Below are 24,756 nucleotides of genomic sequence, written 5' to 3' on the forward strand. Positions count from 1 at the left end.
GCGGCGTAGCATGGAGGTATTCAGCCTGTGGCACTGCTGAGGTGTTATGGAAGCCCATGTTGCTTTGATGGCGGCCTTCAGCTCGTCTGTGTTGTTGGGGCTGGTCTATCTCATTTTCCTCTTGGTGCACGCGTGTGTGTGCGTGCGTGCTGGTTCTGTGGCTGGTGCGTCTGGTTTGCCAAGACTTGCTGACACACACCGTTTACCACGAAGGAGGTGTGTGTGTGTGTGTGTGTGTTCGGCCAGCGTACTAGCCCTTGATGATGTCACTCTCTTCCTTTCCTCCTCCTCTCTATCTCCCTCGTACCCCAGCTTCGGTCCTCCTCTCTAACTCCCTCGTACCCCAGCTTCGGTCCTCCTCTCTAAATCCTGCGTTCCCCTGCATCGCGCCTCCTCCTCTCCCTGCCCTCCATATGGTATCATGTCATGCTGGCATGCTCTAATATGCCCCCTCCGGTTTCCCTCCTATCACCTGACTGCATATTACTCTCCTCACACTCCTCCACACACACACACACACACACACACACACACACCCCCCCGTCATCATCTCTAGAAGTAGGGCAGATTGTGCTTTCACCATAAGGGCTCTCTGCATGTCTATTAACACACACACACACACACAGTCCGCCTATTAGCCCAATCACTCAGCGGAGAGACGCGTAGCGTCATGTACTGTCTGTAGGTGGAGGACGTCCACGCTGTTAGATATGTGATATATATATTTAGGATGGAGAAGAACTGGGTCACCATGTGTTCCGGCTCTGACGCAGGTCAGCGAGGGGAACCGGTCTCGTGGGCATCAGCGAAGGCCGCCCCACCCGGCCGTTTGTCGTGAGCGTAGGAGCCCAGGCGCGGAAACGCTCCGTCATTTCAAATGTACCTTTTCCGGTTTCCGGTGCGGCGGTCTTGCCAGACGGTCTGGCACTGCGTGACCACGTTCCTCCTGAACTGGTGTTACGGGTCGTTTCCGTTGTGTATATTAAATTAATATTGTCGTTAGGCTAAGGATTTGGGTGGGGTAGTGTCATTTGGGACTCACGTTTCTCACTCCGCTCAATGAGGCACCGATGTTCTCAGCCCATCCACAATGGCTCTGGAGAGCTGTTTCACGCTGTGACAATGGACAGCCAGTCAGTCAGTCAGTCAGTCAGCCGACCTCCTGCCAACAGAGTAGCAGCTGCTCGCTCTGTCTCTCTCACACACACACACACACACACACACACACACACACACACACACACACACACACACAGATACTCTCTTTTACCCAACCTTTCACCCCGCCGGTTGCTAAGTGCCATTGTTAGCACCATGGCAACGTGTGGTTTCTGGACAATGAGCGGTTCTTTGTGAGATCAGAAGATGGGTTGAGATGGACAGAGACATGCTGAGTGAAGAAGACCGAGAGGGAGAGAAATAGATACAGGGATGGGATTGAGGAGGATGACACACACACACACACACAGGGTGATGGGTGGTGGGGGATTTAGAGAGATGCTCAGGGGAGAGAGGGAGAGAGAGAGATGGTGGGGGGAGACTGGGGGAGGGGGAGAGACTGGGGGGGGGCATTAGGCAGGCTGTGAGGGCAGCCTCCGCCTCCTCTGCCTACCCAATGTCATGCTGTTCCTTAAATGTGTGCTCTTGTCAAAAGTGGTCCCCTAGGAAAAAGGGTCCCACTCGGGACTCTGTGTTGCCCTGTGTGGGTCAGGGAATGTACCCAAGGATTGGTAACACGAGCACTTCCCTTTTCAGGACTCTCCTGTTGATAGTTGGATTATTGAATAAGCGATGGAGAGAAATCTCTACCTGAAAATAAAATGGTTATGAAAAGGGTGAAAACCCGCTATGTAGGTCACATGGTTCAATTTGGGACATAGACCTCTCTGTGCTTTGTGTCCGTCGAAGATTTTCTACGTGTCCACGAAGTAGCGATGGAGCGTGTCATGGTAGAGAATGGAAAAAGATGGAGGGTTCGTGGTAAGACACAGTTCCCGGCATAATTAATGGCATAGTGAAGCATCTGAATCTAACTGGCCGTCTCTCCCTACAGAGAAAGCAGCCGCGGCCAATGAGGAGGAGGTACAGAAGGCGGATGTCTCGTCGACCGGCCAATCCGTCATCGACAAGGAGGCTCTGGGACCGATGATGCTGGAGGTGAGTCAGAAGGCTGGCCACTGACAGGGGTTCAAATCCCCCTCTACACCGCCCGCGCCTGCTGGCATTCTCTGCTACCAGATAATGAAGAGCCCCCACCTGGTGCCTCACGTCTGCATGTGTCCCTGAATAGACTGGATGTGGGTCAATACCGGCCTGACCTGCAGAGGAAGTAAAATGGGGGATGAGGCTGCGATTGGGGGGGGGGGGGGGGGGTCAAGGGCAACTTTCCCAGCGCCCAGACTTCTAGCAGATGTGATAGAAGGTAGCTCTCCTTGAACGGGGTTGGAGTTAACCAATAGCAGGTGAGCTCTCCAGGAAGAGGATAGAATCTACCAATAGCAGATGAGCTCTCCAGGAAGAGGATAGAATTTACCAATAGCAGGTGAGCTCTCCAGGAAGAGGATAGAATTTACCAATAGCAGGGGAGCTCTCCAGGAAGAGGGTTGAATTAACCAATGGCTGGGTATCTCTCCAGGAAGAGATTTGAATTAACCAATGGCTGGGGAGCTCCCAAGGAAGAGGGTTGAATTAACCAATGGCTGGGGAGCTCTCCAGGAAGAGGGTTGAATTAACCAATGGCTGGGTATCTCTCCAGGAAGAGGGCTGGAGGATCCGGGGTGTAACAGAGAGTGTTCTGACATCACCGTTTCCTGCCCTCAGCCTTTGTCTACGGAGCGTCCTGTAATGAGCCAACACAGACCCTACTCAGAGAGGGAGTGTGGGTGTGCGGCCCTGGTCTGTCCGGTCGTCAGCCGGCTTCTAACAGATGGGAACGTGGGAGGGAGGGGGTAGTGGAGGGATGGATGGGAGCTAGGGAGTGGTAGAGGAGGGACAGGTGGGAGGGAGGGAGTGGTAGAGGAGGGACGGGTGGGAGGGAGGGAGGGGTAGAGGAGAGGGAGCGGTGCGGAGCGTGTCTATTTTTAGCGTTGAGTTGCATGTGGATTCAGTGACGGCAGGCGGACCTACAGATCTATTAATATTACCCTGACAGGACACATCTCACATTGGAGGGGGAGGGAGAGGGGGAGGGAGGGAGGGAGAGTATTTTGCCATTAGACGTCAGAGGCCCTTCAGTTAGTATTACGTCCTTCCGTCTGGCTATGTAGTCCCATACACACTGCTGCCTCAATGCCTCCATCCCTGCCTCAACGCCTCCATCCCCGCCTCAATGCCTCTGTCCCCGCCTCAATGCCTCCGTCCCCGCCTCAATGCCTCCGTCCCCACCTCAATGCCTCTGTCCCCGCCTCAATGCCTCCGTCCCCGCCTCAATGCCTCCGTCCCCGCCTCAATGCCTCTGTCCCCGCCTCAATGCCTCTGTCCCCGCCTCAATGCCTCCGTCCCCGCCTCAATGCCTCCGTCCCCGCCTTAATGCCTCCGTCCCCGCCTCAATGCCTCCGTCCCCGCCTCAATGCCTCCGTCCCCGCCTCAATGCCTCCGTCCCTGCCTCACTGGTGGGGAGGCCGATGGGGAGGTGGGGAAACCGGAATCTCTCCAGGCTTTCCATAGATCTTCTGAACCTGCACATTTCTACCAAAAACCCATCAGGCCAAATACTGTACTGTGCTTTGATGGAGTTTGAAATAAATCCCCAGCTTGTTCTTTTTTTTATTTTAATGTGACCTAATTCTAAACAATATTTTAGCTATTTAACATTATAGTTATAATTACAACTTAAGCTGCAAGCAATCTTGACCGTGTTTTAACATCCAGGTACGTTTGGCATTACTGCACCACTTTTGTGCTGAAAGACGCATATCCAGACCATATCCAGTGTTGCCCAGACCGAGAGGGAGACTATCCAGTTAAACCATAGTTCATAAATAAACTAGATTCGTATCCCTGAGCGTGTGGGCCAAATCATTTGGTCTGGTAGGAGTTGCCTTTTTCACAATTGTTTTGTTAGTATCGCAAAACTTTTCCTTCTGAGAGGCAGGATCTACATGTACCAATTGACAGAACTCTAGGTCATATGGGGTGTTATGAGTTTCCAAATTTGGCCACATTAGAGGCTTGGAACATGGTCTCCATGTTAGGGCTACTATGACGTAAGAATCTGATCAAAAATGCCATTATTACAATAACCAATAGAAATACCACGTATAACTTATGTAACCTTTAGAGAAAGAGACATTGACCAAACATAAATCCACCCTAGAGCAAGCGTGCAGACATGTTTTCCATCTTCAGAACATTTCTCCTGCTGCATCATTTTTTCCATTTCAAAGTTGTAATGATTTTTATGCAACATCTTTATTTCGAATGACCCAGCTAAACAAAATGTCAGTTATTGCAGAATTCTTGAGTTGGGGAGACGTTGTTGTGGCCGGAGTAATTCAGGTGTTGTTGCTAGGTAACCTGCTAAAATTCATGGGATGATAATGCTGCCAAGAGAACCGATTCACTAAAATCTAATTATGACAAATACTTTACTCAGAAGGTCAGTCATAATTCTGTGGTCGAGCCCACTAAGGCCAACTTGAATAGGCTATGTTCCAGACATAGAGTGGATATCAAAAGAGTACATACACTTATTAAACCTTTGACATTTTATAACCGAGAATATTTAAAAGGAAAATATATTGGGTAAATTCTTTGGAAATATGAATAACTGTCAGTACCTCTGTTGAATAGGTTAGCCTGCACATCAGCTAATCAATTCTGGAAGCACAGTTTGTTTGGATGACTGCAGTCAGTTTGTTTGGATGACTGCAGTCAGTTTGTTTGGATGACTGCAGTCAGTTTGTTGGGATGACTGCAGTCAGTTTGTTGGGATGACTGCAGTCAGTTTGTTGGGATGACTGCAGTCAGTTTGTTGGGATGACTGCAGTCAGTTTGTTGGGATGACTGCAGTCAGTTTGTTGGGATGGGTGTTCATCAGCCAAGCACACCTGGATTTAGCAATTTTAACACGCTCTTCTTTGCAGAACCGTTTAAGCTCAGTAAAATTGCAGAGGTATATTCTGTTTACAGCCACCTTTAGGTTAGTCCACAGATATTGTATAGGATGGAGCTCTGGGCTGTGTCTGGGCCATTCCAGGACATCGATCTTTCACATTGTAGGCCCTTTTTTGATTGATTTGGCTGTGTAAAGGTAAAATAAATTAACTTCCGTTTCTGGCACGGGGCAGCTGAGTTCACGCCAAAGTATCTGGACATTTTGATCTATTCTTTGTCCCCTCTATCCTGACCAGAGCCCCCGTCTCTGCTAAGGAGAAGCAGCCCCATTAGAAGATTCTGCCGCCACCGAAGATATTTTAAATCAAAGTTGATGCCAAAAAAAATCACTGTCAACAATTTGGTAACTACCTTTTCGCCCCCCCCCCCCCACCCCCCCCCCGCTCCTCCCAGGCTCTGGATGGGTTCTTTTTCGTGGTCAACATGGAGGGGATCATAGTGTTTGTGTCCGAGAACGTGACACAGTACCTGCACTACAACCAGGAGGAGCTGATGAACACCAGCGTCTACAGTGTCCTGCACGTCGGAGACCACGCCGAGTTCATCAAGAACCTGCTCCCGAAGAGCCTGGGTGAGTAACCATCACGACACCACGGTCCTCTGTCCCACACCGTCCTGCTAAAGAGCCTGATGCCGGAGAACCAAGGGGGAGCCTGTCTCTGTCACTCTCTCTAAAAGTCTTATTAATAATTGTTTTATTAGTTGTGTTAGTAATGTCTTATTCAAAATAATGATGCAGGTGTGTTCACTCGCTCGTATTAGGCCTGCTGGGTTTTCATTTAAGCTGTTTTGTGAACCACATCTTTCTGAGATGGCGCTGTCTTAGGCCTGTGGTTCAGTTCTGTGAGGTATGGTGAAAGTGTGTTCTAGGTCATTCCCAGGCCAAGTCACATTCAGAACAAGTGTCTGCTGTTTTCCGACACCTCCCCTGTCCCTCCGCCTGTAGATCTCCACGTCTCCTCCACCACCCCTGCTTTCCCCCCTCCTACCTCCTCTCCTCCCCCAAGAGGCACCAAAGTGTGACGTTTTCCCAATCTGCTGTCGCTTAGTTAATCTGTTCACTGTTACTGCTTTGAATGATATCAGATCAAGGTGTCTTTTTCTCTCTTTTGTCACTGATTTGTCTTCACATTCTACATGTGTTCTGAATGGCAGCCTATTCCCTTCATAGTGCCCTATTTTTTTTTGCGTGTGCGCGTGATGACGGTGCCAGTGTGACAGTGTTCCCAGCCATCTGGGTGTCAGAGCACTGAGGAAGCCTTCAGCAGAGCGGTGTCCTAGATACGCAGCTTATCAATGTTCCCCTACACACACAGCTCAATGAGATCATCAGCTGGATTGATTGGAGGGGAGCGGGGGGCTGTTTTAGAGGTCTTAATGTGCAGAACCCTGGTGACACCGAGCCCTTTATCTGTCTCCCCCTCTGTCTTACTCTCTCTCCTGTCTGTCTTTTTGTATCTGTCTTACTCTCTCTCTCATATCTATCTTTCTGTATCTGTCTTACTCTCTCTCTCATATCTGTCTGTCTTTCTGTATCTATCTTACTCTCTCTCATATCTGTCTTTCTGTATCTGTCTTACTCTATGTCCTGTCTGTCTTTCTGTATCTATCATACTCTCTCTCCTATCTGTCTTTTCGTGTCTGTCTTCCTCTCAAAAATGTTGGTATTTTATTCAATCTTCATGACCCAGAAGCACAAGTAGGCTAATATTGAAAGACACTTCTTATTGGCCTGATCTCCCTTCCTCTTTCATTTTCATCCCTCCCTCCCTCCCTCCCTCATACAGCACCTGGCCATGTGAAAGACTTTCCTGAAAGTTTTCAGTAGCAGAAGTACGCTGGTGTTGTTAATGCTGTGACACTATGCCCCCCCCCCCACAGTGAACGGTGTTCCTTGGTCCAGCGAGGGCCCCCGGAGGGACAGTCACACGTTTAACTGCCGTATGCTGGTCAACCCTCACGGCGACCGGCAGGAGGTGGCCATCGCCCAGGAGGCGCAGCAGCAGCAGCAGAGATATGACACCATGCAGTGTTTCGCCGTGTCCGAACCCCGGAGCATCAAGGAGGAAGGAGAAGGTATGTAGTGGGGGGGTGGGGGTGGTAGAATTAGGGGTGGGTATCAAGAACCAGTTCCAGATTTCCAAGAACAGTGGATTCGAAAACGACACGTGCATTTCAATTCTTCTTTGGCTCCTAATTTTTGCATTTCAGTCGCACATTTTACAGTACACAAACATTGCTCTTATCTGCCAGCATCTGCTACGCGGACGGCAGAGCTAATGTCACGTCATTTAGCCGAACACGTCAACAAATCCAACACGAGAACTGGGAAGAGACGCTTCTGTCATTTAATGTGGCATCTTTACCTGGCGGAGCTGGTATGGAGGGTCGGTGCTTGACGATGGTGACATACGTGGTGCAACAGAGACTCGCTTGACTTCTTTAATGTTTATTTATTGGTTGGAGGGGAGCTTTGGGGTCAGGAACCCCTCTAATGGTCCCATCGACAAGGGTTAGGTCTTCCCTGGTGCCCCGCTCCCACACGGGGGAACAGGAAGTCATGGCAACGGACATTATTTTAGCGCTAAGCTCTGTAATCTCCCATTAGTATCATGTTAACTAATCCAGAGGTGCCTGTAGATTAGTCACGGGTTCAATCCCCCCAACATTACCATCCAATCTGACAGTCGTTTTCTGGGGGTGCTGGTTATGATATATATATATATATATATATACGTATTTTTTTTTATATTTGTTATAGGTTGTTTTGATCTGTAGGGCTAGAATTTATATATTACATTTTTAGAGAAAAATTGAAGTAGGCACTGGACTCCTGGTTATACCGCAGTGCATTGGACTCCTGTAGTTATTCACTGGTTATACCGCAGTGCATTGGACTCCTGTAGTTATTCACTGGTTATACCGCAGTGCATTGGACTCCTGTAGTTATTCACTGGTTATACCACAGTGCATTGGACTCCTGTAGTTATTCACTGGTTATACCGCAGTGCACTGGACTCATAGCTACTTACTGGGTACACTACAGAGCACTGGACTTCAATAGCTACTGACTGTCACCTTATCCTAAAAATGCACTGCATTCCTCTAGTGGCCTTGGCCATTTGGAAATCAACCACTGTTGGTAGGTCCAGATTTCAGCAAATTACTGCTTATCCACATCTCAATATGAATATAGAGGGCCAAGGAGCTTTATGGGACTTATGGTGATGTTACATCTCCGTCTGACTGACAAACTGGATTCCCTAGGAACCTGTCCAAGGTGTTGGTGTGTATTTATGTTTGTAAGGAATGATTGCTTCGTTCACTAGCTGGAATGACAGCACTTGCCAGAGAGGGAGAGAGAAACCGAGGGAGGGCGAGAGCAAGCATTGGATCCAGTCCAGTGCTGGTGTGTGTGGAATGATCGCTCAGTTCACTAGCAGGAATGAGACTTCTTGCCAGCGACGGAGGGATAGAGAGATGGAGAAGTCTAGGGCTCTGACCACCCAAGTGGCTCTGTTTGCTGTGTGTCAGGGCAAACTGGCTGGAGAAACACCAAGCTGGCATCCCTTTCTAGGGTCACCCCTAGTCCTGGATTTTGCCTGTGTGTGTGTGTGCGTGTGTGTGTGTGTGTTTTGTGCAGCCGAGGGGCTCATTAGTGTGTAGTTTTGCCCTGCAGTCACCCTTCTAAAGGTCACACTCGTTTCCCTTGCTTTTCTGTGTCATCGTCTTTCTGTCTGCTGAGGGTGTGTCCTGAAGACCACCCTTTTTCCTGTGTGCTGTGCACTTCTTCCTTAGGGCACTGGTCAAAAGTAGTGCACTGTGAAGGGCGTATGGTGGCATTTGGCACACTTGGCCAAGGAGCATTGCCCTGCTCCCCACTCTAATTAATAACTAGATTAATATGAACACATTCTGGAAATAAACCAGGCTGTCTTTCTACCTCTTTCCCCCTCTCTCCCTCTTTGTCTGTCCCCCTCCCCCTCTCTCCCTCTTTCTTTCTCTCTCCACCTCCCCCTCTCTCCCTCTTTCTTTCTCTCCCTCGCTCTAGATTTCCAGTCCTGTCTGATCTGCGTGGCCCGCCGGGTGCCCATGAAAGAGAGGCCAGCGCTGCCCACGCACGAGAGCTTCACCACCCGCCAGGACCTGCAAGGTAACCAATCATGCCAGTAGGATCCACACCACCTGACCCAGCGTGAGCCAGTCACGTTCCCCCGATTCACACCGGCCAGTCACGGACCAGGCTGGCACGATCATGTCATCGCGACCTCCAGGCGGTCGCAGAACAGCCAGTTAACGGTGACCTGATGATAGGACGTGGTTTATGACTCTGTATACCTCGGCTGTGACATCATGGTACTCGGTTGATAATAGCAGTGGAGCATCTCGGAGGTGTGTGGTGTGTTTAAACGGCCGATATACCACGCCTGAGTGCTGTATCCCAGCCCTCCGGGATGCCTTGTCCAGAGGAACAGCTCTTAGCCGCGGTATCTTGGCCCTGTACCACAAACCCTGAGGTTTCCTATCGTTTCATTATGCAGCTCTAGATGGAAGCCCTCAGGATGGGACACACACACCACACACACTGTCTCTGATGAAGTGCTGTCCTTGTAGTGTGAGACAGTACCAGCCGGTCAGTTAACGACGAGACTCTTCATTTGGAGCCGTCAGTCATCTATGTAGTTTACCTGACAGGCCTTTTAAACTAGACACATAGGAGGTGGTTTCGAGACTGTGTGTTCCTGTTTCGTTGTCTAGATAAGGTCCTCTCCTGCATAGTAAAACGTGTGTGTGTGTGTGTGTGTGTGTGTGTGTGTGTGTGTGTGTGTGTGTGTGTGTGTGTGTGTGTGTGTGTGTGTGTGTGTGTGTGTGTGTGTGTGTGTGTGTGTGTGTGTGTGTGTGTGTGTGTGTGTGTGTGTGTGTGTGTGTGTGTGTGTGTGTGTGTGTGTGTGTGTGTGTGTGTGTGTGTGTGTGTGTGTGTAGGTAAAATCACGTCCTTGGACACCAGTCTGCTGAGAGCCTCTATGAAGCCAGGCTGGGAGGATCTGGTCAGAAGGTCCATCCAGAGGTTTCACCTACAGAACGACGGGGAGATGTCCTTCGCTAAAAGACACCAACAGGAGGGTGAGTCATCACGCACAACAGTTGACAGCTTTTTTGGGTCGTGCGTTTCTGTCCCGTGTCGGTGCCTCAGATGTGTTAGTCTTAACGTTACAGTAGTTACCCTTTAAATGGTTTCAACGTGTGTGTGTGTGTGTGTGTGTGTGTGTGTGTGTTTCCAGTGTTACGGCACGGCCAGGCCTTCAGCCCCATTTACAGGTTTACTCTGTCGGACGGGACCCTGGTGTCGGCACACACCAAGAGCAAGCTGGTCCGCTTTCCTGCCACCAATGAACCCCAGCTTTACATGTCTCTACACGTTCTGCAGCGGTACGTACGGAACCCCAGACTCCAGATATTAACGTCTGTACAGGATTACAGAACCCTTAACATCTGTACAGGATTACAGAACCCCCCACATCTTAACGTCTGTACAGGATTACAGAACCCCCAACGCCTTAACATCTGTACAGCGGTAGAGTGCTGGAGTTATATCCCTGAGGGGTTATGGGTAACTAGCAGGGCTGTTTGGGTACCAAGCAATGGACTTTTCACCTGCCGTTTGATTGGGCATAAAAATGAACACGACAAAATGGAAAATGTGGAATGATTTTCCGCGATTGTCCTTTGGACCTTAAAATGTTTGGCCTGAATTCAGTTCCGTGTTCTGTGTGTTGTTTTAAATGTTGTGCCAGGCTCAAGTTGTACCCTTAAAAGCAGGGCCCTTCCACTACAATGTTAGTGTTTGAAAAGGCCAGTGTTCTCAGTAGAGCATGCTAGCTGCTACCATAGCCTAGACACTGCGCTAAAGCTAGTTAGTGATTGCAAAAATGCATGTGTGTGTAACTTCCACTGTGCCGTGTTTTTCCCAGGGAGCAGTCTGGCTGCGGAATGGGAGCGGGTCAGGAAACTCCGCAGGGACCGCAGCAGGGTCCCGGGATGGGCCCCAAACCCATGGCCCCGAACCCCTCCATGACCCCGCCCACGCAGGGTCCCCCCTCAGGGCCGGGTCCCCCCTCAGGGCCGGGTCCCCAGGGTCAGGACGCCATGGTCAGCTCTAACAGCACGCCCTTCTCCCCTGCCCACGGAGCCCCGGGGTCCGGAGGAACGAGCTCGGGGCACATGCAGGGCTACCGCTACGGCTGCCCCACCCAGGCCACGGGTCACCCCTCTGGGGTACCGGCCAACCATCCCGGCCTGCAGCCGGGGGCCAACTGGAGGATGAGCAGCCCGTCTCGAGGCAGCCCCAGCCCGGCCGGAGTCCCCCATCCCGGGCAGCAGGGGTCCATGCTCTCCCCCAGGCACCGGGCGTCTCCGGGGATGGCGGGGAGCCCCCGCGTGGCCCTGGGTCTGCACTCGCCCTCCCCTGTGGCAGCTAACGGCTACACCAGCAGCTCCCTGTCGGCGCTGCAGGCCCTGACGGAGTGCCACGCTGGCCGACAGGGCGGGAGCGGGCAACCGCACACGCACGCCACGGGGTCGCCGGACAGGAAGATGATGGGGTCGCCAGCCGGGGTCGCAGTGGGTACGGGGGTGAATCCTAATATGATGTCCAAGCTCGCGGGTAATAACCGTAACGCAGACTCTTTCGGAGGTCACATTGACCAGGGTCAGGGAGGTCACATTGACCAGGGTCAGGGAGGTCACATTGACCAGGGTCAGGCGGGTCAGACAGACAGGTCGACGGACGGAAACGACAACGGCGGTAACCACGGAGACATCAAGGAGGAGAGGGATGGCCTTTCGGAGTGTCCCGATGGGCAGGGCCATGGTTTCCACGGCGACAACAAGGGTCACACCAAACTCCTTCAGTTGCTCACCACCAAGTCTGAGCCCCTGGGCTCCCCTTCGTCCCCAAACTCCAAGGACACCTCAATGGGGCCGGGGGGCGCTCCGGGTCCAGGCTCCACGGGGGGCCACGGCGCCTCCCTGAAGGAGAAACACAAGATCTTACACAGGCTTCTTCAGAACAGCACCTCCCCTGTGGACCTGGCCAAGCTGACGGCGGAGGCCACGGGCAAAGAGCTGGTGGAGCAGGGTCGAGGAGGAACCGGCGGGGCAGGGGGGGGTGCGGATGGTACGCTCACCCCCAAACAGGAGCCTCTGAGCCCCATGAAGAAGGACAACGCCCTGCTGAGGTACCTGCTGGACAAAGACGAGGGCGGCGTGAAGCCTAAAATGGAGGTGGGCGGAGGTGAGGTGAAGAGGGAGGGGGGCGTGAAACCCCCCCATGTGAAGACGGAGCGGCAGGACCCTGGATATAACTACCATCAGCAGGTGGGTGTCTGAGGATGCTGTCTCTCTTGACAACGGGGTTTAGGAGTAGTCCCAATAGAGGAGATGCAGAGAAGAAGTGGTGTTGAGAAGGTTCTGGTCCAGTGAGGTGGTCACAGAGGGTCAGGCACCATATAAGGGATACATTTTAGATGCCTTACTGGGTCAGTCTAAAAAAGGCTGTGTACTGGAACAAATACTGGGTACTACTCACTGTCTCTCACTGTCTCCTCACATACTGGGTACTACTCACTGTCTCTTCAAGTACTGGGTACTACTCACTGTCTCTTCAAGTACTGGGTACTACTCACTGTCTCTCTCACTGTCTCTTCCAGTACTGGGAATGACTCACAAAGCCTCAAACTATTTATTTTTCTTACTCTCTCACTTTCCCTCTCTTCATCTGCTCCTTCTCTTGCTGGACTCTCTTTCTTGTACTCTGTCTCTGTCTCGGACAGTTTCCTGGAAACTACCCTCCTTTATCTTGCAGACATCCAATCTCAGTAGGTCTGGTCTCAGTAGATGCTGGGATGGGGGTCCAGTCTCAGTAGATGCTGGGGATGGGGGTCCGGTCTCAGTAGATGCTGGGGATGGGGGTCCAGTCTCAGTAGATGCTGGGGATGGGGGTCCAGTCTCAGTAGATGCTGGGATGGGGGTCTGGTCTCAGTAGACGGTGGGGATGGGGGTCCGGTCTCAGTAGACGGTGGGGATGGGGGTCCGGTCTCAGTAGACGCTGGGATGGGGGTCCGGTCTCAGTAGACGCTGGGATGGGCCGTATGCTGCCTGCTGCCGGTCCCCCTGTTACCATGGAGATTGAGGAAGGCAGCAGGGAGGGGAACATGGGAGAATAATCACTTGGTCATTAGTGATGGTCTCTGTTGAAAATTAGAGGAGAAAATACTCCACTCAAATTCATAACCTCTAAATGTTCAAATAGATGAATGGGATCATTCAATTAGATGATTACTGATGATGCCCTGTTGAAGTGGAGAATATTAATGTTATAATGTGGTTGAGTCTAGGAGAAACCAAGTCCTGTCTGCCTTCCTGTCTGCCTTCCTGTCTGCCTTCCTGTCTGCCTTCCTGTCTGCCTTCCTGTCTGCCTTCCTGTCTGCCTGCCTGTCTGCCTGCCTGCCTGTCTGTCTGCCTGCCTTTCTGCCTGCCTTTCTGCCTGCCTGTCTGTGTAATATGAGGAGAATGTCTTTGTGGCCAGTTCTTAACCTATGTTCTGTATTGATGGAGAGAACACTTGGTTTCCCTCTTCCTGTCATTTACCCCTTCTCTCTCTCTCTCCACCCCTTCTCTCTCTCTCTCTCCCCACCCCTTCTCTCTCTCTCTCCCCACCCCTTCTCTCTCTCTCTCCCCACCCCTTCTCTCTCTCTCTCCCCACCCCTTCTCTCTCTCTCTCCCCACCCCTTCTCTCTCTCTCTCCCCACCCCTTCTCTCTCTCTCCACCCCTTCTCTCTCTCTCTCCACCCCTTCTCTCTCTCTCTCCCCACCCCTTCTCTCTCTCGCTCCCCACCCCTTCTCTCTCTCTCCCCACCCCTTCTCTCTCTCTCTCTCCCCACCCCTTCTCTCTCTCTCTCTCTCTCTCTCTCTCCACCCCTTCTCTCTCTCTCTCTCTCTCCACCCCTTCTCTCTCTCTCTCTCTCTCCACCCCTTCTCTCTCTCTCTCCCCACCCCTTCTCTCTCTCTCTCTCCCCTTCTCTCTCTCTCTCTCCCCACCCCTTCTCTCTCTCTCTCCCCACCCCTTCTCTCTCGCTCTCTCTCCCCACCCCTTCTCTCTCGCTCTCTCTCTCCCCACCCCTTCTCTCTCGCTCTCTCTCTCCCCACCCCTTCTCTCTCGCTCTCCCCACCCCTTCTCTCTCGCTCTCCCCACCCCTTCTCTCTCGCGCTCCCCACTCCTTCTCTCTCTCGCTCCCCACCCCTTCTCTCTCTCTCGCTCCCCACCCCTTCTCTCTCTCTCGCTCCCCACCCCTTCTCTCTCTCTCGCTCCCCACCCCTTCTCTCTCTCTCTCTCTCTCCCCACCCCTTCTCTCTCGCTCTCTCTCTCCCCACCCCTTCTCTCTCGCTCTCTCTCTCCCCACCCCTTCTCTCTCGCTCTCTCTCTCCCCACCCCTTCTCTCTCGCTCTCTCTCTCCCCACCCCTTCTCTCTCGCTCTCCCCACCCCTTCTCTCTCTCTCTCGCTCTCCCCACCCCTTCTCTCTCGCTCTCCCCACCCCTTCTCTCTCGCTCTCCCCACCCCTTCTCTCTCGCTCTCCCCACCCCTTCTCTCTCGCTCTCCCCACCCCTTCTCTCTCGCTCTCCCCACCCCTTCTCTCTCTCTCTCCCCACCCCTTCTCTCTCCCTCTCCTGTCTCACTCCCTCTCTCTCTCTCTCCTGTCTCACTACCCTCTCTCTTACTACAGTCCTTATGTTAGTCTAGTTCTTGGTGAACTGTGTTGATGAATGTGTTGTTCAAAATAAAGGTCTTTCTACTGGTTATACTGTTTGTTTAAAGGATCCGTGTTGATGAATGTGATGTTCTAAGTAGGCCAAAGCTGTAAGAGACTTTTCTCCACTGTTTCTGCTGCCGGTATGAAGAGGCAGTCTGTCTGGTTAATGTGTTGTTGCAGTCTGGGCTGAGCTGGGATAGAGTTGTATAGTGTGCTGCCCTCTTCTGGCGGTTCTCAGACACCACAACTTATTTACTCAGTCCCCAGGGCAGTGGATGTCAAAACTCTCCTCTGGGCCCCGAGAAATTTTCCCATGTTGGTGTTGATCAGAAATGTACGAAACCCTTCACCTAATCAAGGGCTTGACAATGCGACATTGAATCTGTTGTCCTGCTCTGGAATAAATCAAATGCCTGGAATGGATGGGGGGTGGGTTGGGACGCCTCGGCGTAGCATAGGTCTCTCTTTAATCCAGGGAAGTGGAGCAACTCATCACTGCTCTTTATTTAACTGCTGTTGTGGGTTTTGCTTCCATACGCTGTTGTGACTGAGGAGTTCCCCAGATTGCACTCTGTTATCCAATGGGTGCTGGTCTGGACCTCCTGCTGTGTGGATTGGTGATAGTGGGGGTCACTGAGGTCGGAACTTGCTGGGAAGTGTATGGTGGTAGTAGGTGAAGGAGTTCAAACTAGGTATTGTGGGTAATGTAGTCAAATGTTGCAATCCAGACAAGTTCTTAACCAACATTATTTACAGTAGGTAGTTAAAGCTGAAATTGACAGCAGCAAAAAAAGGAAACTGACTTGCAGCGTTTTGTGTTATTATCCATCATTGATATCAGGTATGCAAGACCAAACATGCCAAACATTTTAGCTTGGATATACCACGCTAACACACACATTGGTTTCCACTTTCGGTGCCAAGTTGGCTGAGCTACAGGAATGTAATGTCTGAAAAATGCCAGACTTTCAGAAATACCATACGTTTGTTTAATGTTTTTCATTCTGTAGCCCATATCCTGTGTGTCATAGAGTTTGTGTGTGTGGTCAGTGCTACAAGGTTTGTGCGTGGTATTATCATTGCCAGATACAGGTCTGTGAGAGTTCCCGAAGGTTCTCACTACAATGTTAAAACCAGGGAAATATCCAACGTGAGGACATTTTGGTGGTCGTCAGTTTAACGAGAAGCTTTATCTGAGGTTAGGCTTGGGTTAAGTTTAGGCATTAGGTCCTCACCTTGATAGTTGGGTGGGTGGGTGTGGGTTCGACCTTACTGATCTCATGGGTACCAAATGTAAAACCAGAAAAAATTTGACTCATTGGGACCTTTTGCCGTTCTCCGTGAGGCAAAAGTCAATTTCCGGCTCAGGGTTTAGGTTTAGGGTCAAACTTACAATTGATTTTATAGTTAGAATTTTCTTTAAGGTCCAGGTGTTGTTGGTTAAGTTTAGGGTTCATGTTAGGCATTACATCTAAGTAAAGTTTAGGCATAAATGTTACTTTTTTGAGGTTAGGGTTAGGGGTAAGGGTTAAGATTAGGGCAAGGGAGCATGCCATTTCTGTTTTCTGGTCCCCATGAGGATAGCTGTACAAACGTGTGTGCGTGCGTGCGTACGTGTGTGTACGCACGCCATTTGCTCCTCTGTCAGCTGCCTTTCAGGGAACCACTCGTCCTTTAGGACTCTGTCGATGTACAAATGCAATATGTACCGTTACTAGAGTGTTAATGTTGAAGCCGGTGTGAGGGACTGTCTGCACCTCACTCTGTCCTCCTGGTCTTTGCCCCGGTCAGTCATCAGAGCTGGATGATATTCTGGATGACCTCCAGTGTGTCCAGCCCCAGCTGTTCTGTGAGCCGCGCCCCGTCTCCCTCCCCTCTTCCCTGGACAAACAGAACATCATCAACGACATCCTGCACATCACCCAGGAAACCAGCCCTGGCAACCCCAATGCCATGGCAACGCAGCAGCAGAGGAACATGCAGCCCAACGTGGGGCCAGGAAGTAAGAAGTCCTCTCTGTTTCACCCCCCCATCTGTCTTTCACTCTGACTTTCAAATAAACAAGAGCAAGATGAGTGTTTCATCAGTTAGACCATCTGCATTCATGTTGTCCTTCTTCTCTTCATCCTCTCTCTCTTCATCTCTCTCTTTCTTCATCTCTCTTCATCTCTCTCTCTCTTCATCTCTCTCTCTCCCTCTCTCTTCATCTCTCTCTCTCCCTCTCTCTTCATCTCTCTCTCTCCCTCTCTCTTCATCTCTCTCTCTCTTCATCTCTCTCTCTCTTCATCTCTCTCTCTCTATTTCTGTCTGTCCAGACTATGCAGGTCAGAGAGGGTCAGGGGTCAGTGGACCAGGCCGGGGTCTCCCTGTGAGAAGTGTCTCGCTGGATATGAACGTATCAGGCAGCCAAGCCCCGTCAGGGCCCCCCCAGACTCAATACCCCCCTATGAGGACACCTGGCCCCTACACACACCTGCAGCAGCAAAGCATGCTGGGAAACCACAACACCCTGATGGCTAATCAGACCAACCTCTCAGGTGGGTTTCAGTCCTCAGTGAAGAAGGTTTTTTGGTCCCTCGGACTGTCTTGAAAAGAGCATGAAACAAATGATGGGACTTTCCTTGTAAATGATCAGAGGTATGTTCTGAGTCAGTGTGAACTTCCCTAACTGCTGCATTTATTTGTTGCCTTTTGTGAACCTTGACCTTTAGGCTGTAGTTTTTCCCTGGTCTGGGACAGTCACCCTGCCTGTTTCTAAAATGTCTTCTTAAAATCAGATTATATTTTTAACAGATTAGAATAGACACATAAACACACTGAGTGGTTAGGGTTAACCATGTATGACCTAAACTTGAATTTCTGCCAGAAAAAGGCTATTATGTTTTTCTTAAATGTATTAAGATTTATCAAGTGGGGGGGCTTTGTGGCTTTGTCAGACTCTGTGGAAAGCAAGACGGTAGAAAAAGGTGCTAAAATCCGCTTCTTGTTCCCCATCTGTGGGGGGGGGGGGGGGGGTCTCATTTCACAACGATGACACATCGTACAGAATCAATTCCTCTTACTGTGGCAGGAAGTGGGAGGAGTCAACATCACCCACACAGCTTGTGTTTATGTATATTTTTTTTTTGCCATTTCTACTTCATCAGGTGAAGTTAGGTGGGGATGGGCGTTTGTAGCGGTGGGGATGGGCGTTTGTAGCGGTGGGGATGGGCGTTTGTAGCGGTGGGGATGGGCGTTTGTAGCGGTGGGGATGGGCGTTTGTAGCGGTGGGGATGGGCGTTTGTAGCGGTGGGGATGGGCGTTTGTAGCGGTGGGGATGGGCGTTTGTAGCGGTGGGGGTTACGCGACGTTGACTGGGCTGGTTAGGAGAATTGTGCCCAAATAAAATTGCTCCAGCTGTATCCATTCTGACCCGTGGTTATTGGAGAAGTCCAGGTAAGGTGACTGGCACCTCTGTCCATGCTCTCCAGTGGCTGTCGTTGACCCTCAGTGTTTCCACGAGACTCTTAACACATTCCCTGGTGTTGTCCCCCTGTCCTCCAGGCCTGATGGGGGGGGCCCGGCATGGGATCCAGCCGATGCAGCAGGAGGGAGGTTGGGGTCCTGGAGGGCCAGGCTCTGGGTCGGCCTCCGCCCCGCCTCCGGGCCAGCAGGGGGCGATGCACGGCTGTATGGGCCCCAACAGCGGAGGCCCGATGAGAGCCAGCAGTCAGCCGGGGTCAGGGGTCAGGCACATGCTTCAGTCTCAGATGATGGCCGGAGGTGAGACCCTGCAACGTCGTCTGTTACCTCACGTTTTTTCTACTCCGACTTTGTAAATTCAGCTTGTAATGGTTGCAAGCTTTCTGTTGGCCCAGGGTCACTTATCCTCGGTTGTCCTGTGTTCATGTTGGCTCTCGTGGCTTCGTGGTTTACGTGTGAAGGGATAATTTATGTGACACAAATGCCCCCTGGTGGCCTGCCTGGGGAATTGCAGCCTGACACACTTGTCTCTGGCCCAGTTTGGGAGTGTGAGTTTGAATGTCTAACCAGCTGTCATGTGTCTCTCCAAGAGATGGGTATGAGGACCCAGCAGTTCTCCCAGCAACAGGCTCCACCCAATCAGACGGCTCCGTGGCCAGACAGCATAATGCCAATAGAACAGACGCCGTTCAACCAGAACAGGTAAAGAGCCCACTTGCCTTTTACCGTCGTGCACCGCCTCACACCAGATTACACCTTTTAAGCCTTATGGTTGGAATCCTGAATGCTGATTGGCCATTTTATTAGTCCAATAACACATCTCAAGTGTTGGTCGATTTACTTGGATACTGATACATTTAGTTATTTTGGCTGTTTACCAAAGTGTATTCAAGTTACAGTTGCATAATGAATATGGGCTTAAAGTGCAATCTCTCAGCGTTCATTTTAGGGTAACCCACACCTGCCACATGTTTCATGGACAGGTGTGGGTTATACCTTTATTTCTTCATCAATTAAGCAGGTAAAAGGTCTGGAGTTGATTCCAGATGTGGCATTCGCATTTGGAAGCTGTTACTGTGAATCCACAACATGTGGTCAAGGGAGCGCTCAATGCAAGTGAAACAGGCCTTCCTTATGCTGCAAAACAAAATCCATCAGAGATAGCAGGAACATTAGGAGTGGCCAAATCAACAGTTTGGTACATTCTGAGAAAAACAGAACGCACTGGTGAGCTCTGCAACACATAAAGGCCTGGATGTCCATGGAAGACAACAGTGGTGGATGATCGTAGGATTCTTTCCATGGCAAAGAAAAACCCCTTCACAACATCCAGCCAAATGAAGAACACTCTCCAGGAGGTAGGATTATCATTATCCAAGTCTACCCTAAAGAGAAGACTTCATGAGGGCAAATCATCATCACATCATCTGTAAAACACGTTGGAGGCAGTGTGATGGCATGAGCATGCATGGCTTCCAATGGCACTGGGTCACTACTGTTTATTGATGATGTGACAGAAGACAGAAGCAGCTGGATGAATTCTGAAGTGTGTAGGGATATATTGTCTGTTCAGATTCAGCCAAATTAAGGTTGATTGGACAGCGCTCCACTTTACAGATGGACAATGACCCAAAACATACTGTGAAAACAATCCCTAGTTTTTTAAGACAAAGAAGTGGAATATTCTGCAATGGACGAGTGAATCGCCTGAACTCAACCCCGATCAAGCATGCATTTCACTTGCTGAAATACTTGAGGCAGAAAGACCCACGAAACAAACAACAACTGAAGACCTCTGCAGTAAAGGCCTGGCGAATTATCACAAAGGAGGAAACCCAGCGTTTGGTGATGTCCATGCATCCAGACTTCAAGCAGTCATTGCCCGCAAAGGATTCTCAACAAAGTACTAAAAATGAACATTTTATTTATGATTGTGTTCATTTTTCCAATTAAATTTTTTGCCCCTGAAATAAGCGGACTGTGTATGAAAATGCTAGCAAGTCCTAAACGTTTCATACAATATTTCATACAACCCCTTGAATGAAGTCTGAAAGTATACACTTCAGTTGCATCTCGGTTGTTCCACTTCAAATCCATTGTGGTGGCGTACAGAGCCAGAATTACAGAAATTGTGTCCCTGTCCAAACATTTCCGGACCTAACTGTATGGTCAGCAAACTAGGGCTAAGCGCTGTGTCCAGGCACTCCTTGGTTTTTACCAATAGCCTCCAGTGGGTTCTCACCTGGGACCTAGCTTAACGTAACGTTTTACCCATGCCCCCTCTGCTGTATCTTTCATTTTCCTTTTCCCTCCCTCTCTCCCCAGATCTCTGTACACCCCCCAACAGGAGGAGGTGATGTGTGGGGGTCCCGGGGATGGAGGTACCAGCGATGAGGGAGCCCTTCTGTCCCAGCTCTACACCATGCTGAAGGACTTTGATGGCCTGGAGGAGATCGACCGAGCTCTGGGGATACCTGCACTCATGGGACAGGTCAGTCTCCGGTACTCCGCCTGGCCTCACAGAACCAGGAGGTCCATTTGTGATGTCCAGTTCATGACTACGGGAACCGTTCACCCAGTCGTCCTCCACTTCTTTATCCTCCACGCCTCCAAGGTTTCACTTGGTCAAACGGACACAAGAAAACACACGTTTCTCGTTTGGGTTCCAGTAGCTTGTCCTCAGATGTTTGGAAGTGTTAGATATTTTGGTGAGATGTCTAATCCCTCTGTCCTTCCTCTCTTCCTCATCTGGCTCCTCCCCTTTCCCTAGGGCCCATGCGCGGACCCGGACCAGTTCTCCTCCGACCCGTCCATGATGTTGGACCAGAAGCCACCGGCCTTCAGCCCACAGTATCCCCCAGCGGGCGGCCACCTGGGCCAGAGGGGGCCCCATGGAGTTGGGCCTGGCGGAACCATGCCGGACCCCACAGGTAGAGAGTCCCACCACGTTTCATCACGCCTTGCGGGTTACTGTTGGGCCCTTAACGAATCTCAGTTCCTCATGCCTTGTGATCCGACCGACTCTGGGTAGTCCTGACCCGCCGGAGCCCGGAGCATAACCACCTCGTACAGACCGCCGGTGACATGGCCCGGAGAGTTGGGCACAGCGGGATTCTGACTGTGACCTGAATAACCCTCCTCCTCCTCCTCCTCCTCCTCCCCTCCTCCTCCTCCTCCTCTCCTCCTCCACCTCCACTCCGTCAGGGCAAGGCTTCCATCCTCTGGCTGGTCAGTTGGGACCCAGGCCCGGTTACCCTGTCATGCGGATGCAACAGAGAGCAGGGCTCAGGCCCCAAGGAGGGGTACCGACCCAACCCAGCACCCTGAGGTTACAGCTGGCCCACCGTCTGCAGGCACAGCAGGTACACACACACACACACACACACACACCGTTTAGGGACTGATCTGCCAAGATCAATATCGGTTTTGCTATGGAGGGATGTGTGTGTACTTAGCCTTGGGCTGTCTCTGTGTGTCTGTCTCTGTGTGTCTGTCTCTGTGTGTCTGTCTCTGTGTGTCTGTCTCTGTGTGTCTGTCTCTGTGTGTCTGTCTCTGTTTCTGTCTCTGTGTGTCTGTCTCTGTGTGTCTGTCTCTGTGTGTCTGTCTCTGTTTCTGTCTCTGTGTGTCTGTCTCTGTGTGTCTGTCTCTGTGTGTCTGTCTCTGTGTGTCTGTCTCTGTTTCTGTCTCTGTGTGTCTGTCTCTGTTTCTGTCTCTGTGTGTCTGTCTCTGTGTGTCTGTCTCTGTGTGTCTGTCTCTGTGTGTCTGTCTCTGTTTCTGTCTCTGTGTGTCTGTCTCTGTGTGTCTGTCTCTGTGTGTCTGTCTCTGTGTGTCTGTCTCTGTGTGTCTGTCTCTGTGTGTCTGTCTCTGTGTCTGTCTCTGTGTGTCTGTCTCTGATGACTGTCCTGAACAACAGCAGGGGGATCATGGCGCCATCTGCTGACCAGTCAGTGCGATGACAGGGTTCCTTCTGTAATACTGTTGAAATCTCTGTCCTCAGAACCGACAGCCTGTGATGAACCAGTTGGGCGGAGTGCCGAATATGAACTTACCGCTGAGGTCCAGTAACCCCAACCAGGTATGTTTCCCACGGAAATGACGTCAAGGTGTGTCTCATTTGCACAGCTCACAGAATCCGGCCCGTGGTCTCTCACGCCTGTGATGGAGTCACAGAATCTCTCCCCCCGAATCTCCATCCAGGGTTCCATCAACGCTCAGATGTTGGCGCAGCGCCAGCGAGAACTCCTTAGCAACCACCTGCGTCAGCGTCAGTTGGACCAGCAGCGACAACAACAACAACAGCAGCAGCAGCTACAACAACAACAGCAGCAGCAGCAGCTACAACAGCAGCAGCAGCAGAGGAACATGGTGATGAGAGCACAGGGACTCAGCCTGCCTCCCAACATGGCTGCCACTACAGGAGGGCTGGGTAACCCCCGGATACCGCAGGCCAGCCCCCAGCAGTTCCCCTACGGTACAGGCCTGGCCTCGCCCCCGCACCCGCCCAGCAGCCCCTTCTCCTCCCCCCTGTCCCCCAGCCTGCCCCCCTCTCTCCCCCCACACCACGCCCTGCATGGCTCTTCCTCCTCCAACTCCCAGATGATGATGATGATGGGCTCGGGACAGTATGGGGTCGTAGTCAGCCCGCATCATGTTCACCAGCACAGTGCCTTTCAGTTCCCCCACTCAGGTACTGCTGAACCCCTCCCACCCAGCCTTTCCGTGTGTGTGGGACTGTGTGTGTGTGGGACTGTGTGTGTGGGTTAAGTTTTAGATTAGGGTTAAGTTTAGGGCAAGGGAGCATGCAATTTCTATTTTCTGGTCCCCATGAGGGTAGCTGTACAAACGTGTGTGTGTGTGTGTGTGTGTGTTTGTGTGTAACTCTCTCTCTCTCTCTCTGTGTGTGTGTGTGTGTGTGTGTGTGTGTGTGTGTGTGTGTGTGTGTGTGTGTGGAACTCTCTCTCTGTGTGTGTGTGTGTGTGTGTGTGTGGAACTCTCTCTCTCTGTGTGTGTATGTGTGTGTGTGTGTGTGTGTGTGTGTGTGGAACTCTCTCACTCTCTCTCTCTCTGTGTGTGTGTGTGTGTGTGTGGATCTCTTTTTCTCTGTGTGTGTGTGTGTGTGTGTGTGTGTGGATCTCTCACTCTCTCTCTCTCTGTGTGTGTGTGTGTGTGTGTGTGTGTGTGGAACTCTCTCTGTGTGTGTGTGTGTGTGTGTGTGTGTGGAACTCTCTCTCTCTGTGTGTGTGTGGGTGTCTGTGTGTGTGGATCTGTGTGTGTGTGTGTCTGTGTGTGTCTGTGTGTGTCTGTGTGTGTCTGTGTGTGTCTGTGTGTGTGGATCTGTGTGTCTGTGTGTGTGGATCTGTGTGTGTGTGTGTGTGTGTGTGTGTGTGTGTGTGTGTGTGTGTGTGTGTGTGTGTGTGTGTGTGTGTGTGTGTGTGTGTGTGTGTGTGTGCGTGTGCTTGCGGGTTCAGTTCAATAGGTGCTTTATTGGCATGAATGGATGGTTGCCACTGTTCTCCAAAGCAAACATGTTTTGGGTAGCAATAGTGACACAGTAATAAATACAATGAAACTATAAAAGCACAATCAAATAAATTCAGTATATGATTATTTTACAGAGAATAAACATAAATAAATAGTAATAATCAAACATTTACATTCTGGGTGCTATTGCTTCTCTTTTGTAATGACAGGTCAGGACACATTCAGATACCAGGTCTATTGTTTCTATATCTTCACCCAAGAGAATGCACAATTTCTCCTCAGCAGATTGTTGGGGGGGGGGGGGGGGGGGGGGGGGTCTTCGTGTGTGTGTGTGTGTGCGCACGAGGGTCTCTCTCTGGGTTGTACTGCTGGTACAGACAGACATTAACACATATCGAATAGTGTGTCTGTGCATTAATGTACTATTCCCCTTTGTGCTGCAAAAGCTAAACTCAATTGAACCACACTGCTCAGAAAAATTAAGGGAACACATTCATCACAGTATAACACCAAGTAATTTAATCTTCAGGGATTTCAGTCTGTCCAGTTAGGAAGCATAAGCGGTTGTGAATCAATGTCACCTGTTTTGGTGTAAATGAAAGTGACAACGGGTGCACCAGAGAGGCAACAGCAAGACCACCTCCAAAAAGGGAATGGTTTTGCAGGTGGTGTCCACAGACAAATACTCTCTCCTTGTCCTTCCTGACTGATTAGTCTCTAGTTTTGTGTTTTACTATTTCATCAGAGTAGACTGGAATTGGAATTGGCAGGTCCACCATTGGCGCCCTGTTCTCTCCACAGATGAGAGCAGGTTCACACTGAGCACATGTGACAGAGGTGAAAGAGTCTGGAGACGCCGTGGTGAATGTGATGATGCCTGCAACATCA

The 24,756-nt window shown here is 50.9% G+C and overlaps 1 protein-coding gene across 4 annotated transcripts in view; it reads left to right on the forward strand.

Annotated features, from left to right (window-relative positions):
- The window catches only part of ncoa2 (nuclear receptor coactivator 2), a 76,515-nt gene that overhangs the window by 42,318 nt on the left and 9,441 nt on the right, over positions 1-24,756 (forward strand). For 2 of the 4 annotated variants that reach the window (XM_034289320.1, XM_034289321.1), the window contains 16 exons: positions 2,054-2,157; positions 5,509-5,686; positions 6,997-7,191; positions 9,167-9,268; positions 10,099-10,239; positions 10,398-10,545; positions 11,088-12,492; positions 16,717-16,927; positions 17,241-17,462; positions 18,469-18,687; positions 18,978-19,089; positions 20,713-20,878; positions 21,158-21,317; positions 21,592-21,749; positions 22,385-22,462; positions 22,585-23,074. In XM_034289320.1, coding sequence (XP_034145211.1) covers positions 2,054-2,157; positions 5,509-5,686; positions 6,997-7,191; positions 9,167-9,268; positions 10,099-10,239; positions 10,398-10,545; positions 11,088-12,492; positions 16,717-16,927; positions 17,241-17,462; positions 18,469-18,687; positions 18,978-19,089; positions 20,713-20,878; positions 21,158-21,317; positions 21,592-21,749; positions 22,385-22,462; positions 22,585-23,074 — 4,089 coding nt within the window. The remainder of the gene's footprint in view (positions 1-2,053; positions 2,158-5,508; positions 5,687-6,996; positions 7,192-9,166; positions 9,269-10,098; positions 10,240-10,397; positions 10,546-11,087; positions 12,493-16,716; positions 16,928-17,240; positions 17,463-18,468; positions 18,688-18,977; positions 19,090-20,712; positions 20,879-21,157; positions 21,318-21,591; positions 21,750-22,384; positions 22,463-22,584; positions 23,075-24,756) is intronic. The other 2 variants (XM_034289322.1, XM_034289323.1) reach the window with 2 other exon arrangements.

The sequence above is a fragment of the Esox lucius genome, chromosome 21, assembly GCF_011004845.1.
Source record: "Esox lucius isolate fEsoLuc1 chromosome 21, fEsoLuc1.pri, whole genome shotgun sequence".
NCBI classification, from domain to species: Eukaryota; Metazoa; Chordata; class Actinopteri; order Esociformes; family Esocidae; genus Esox; species Esox lucius.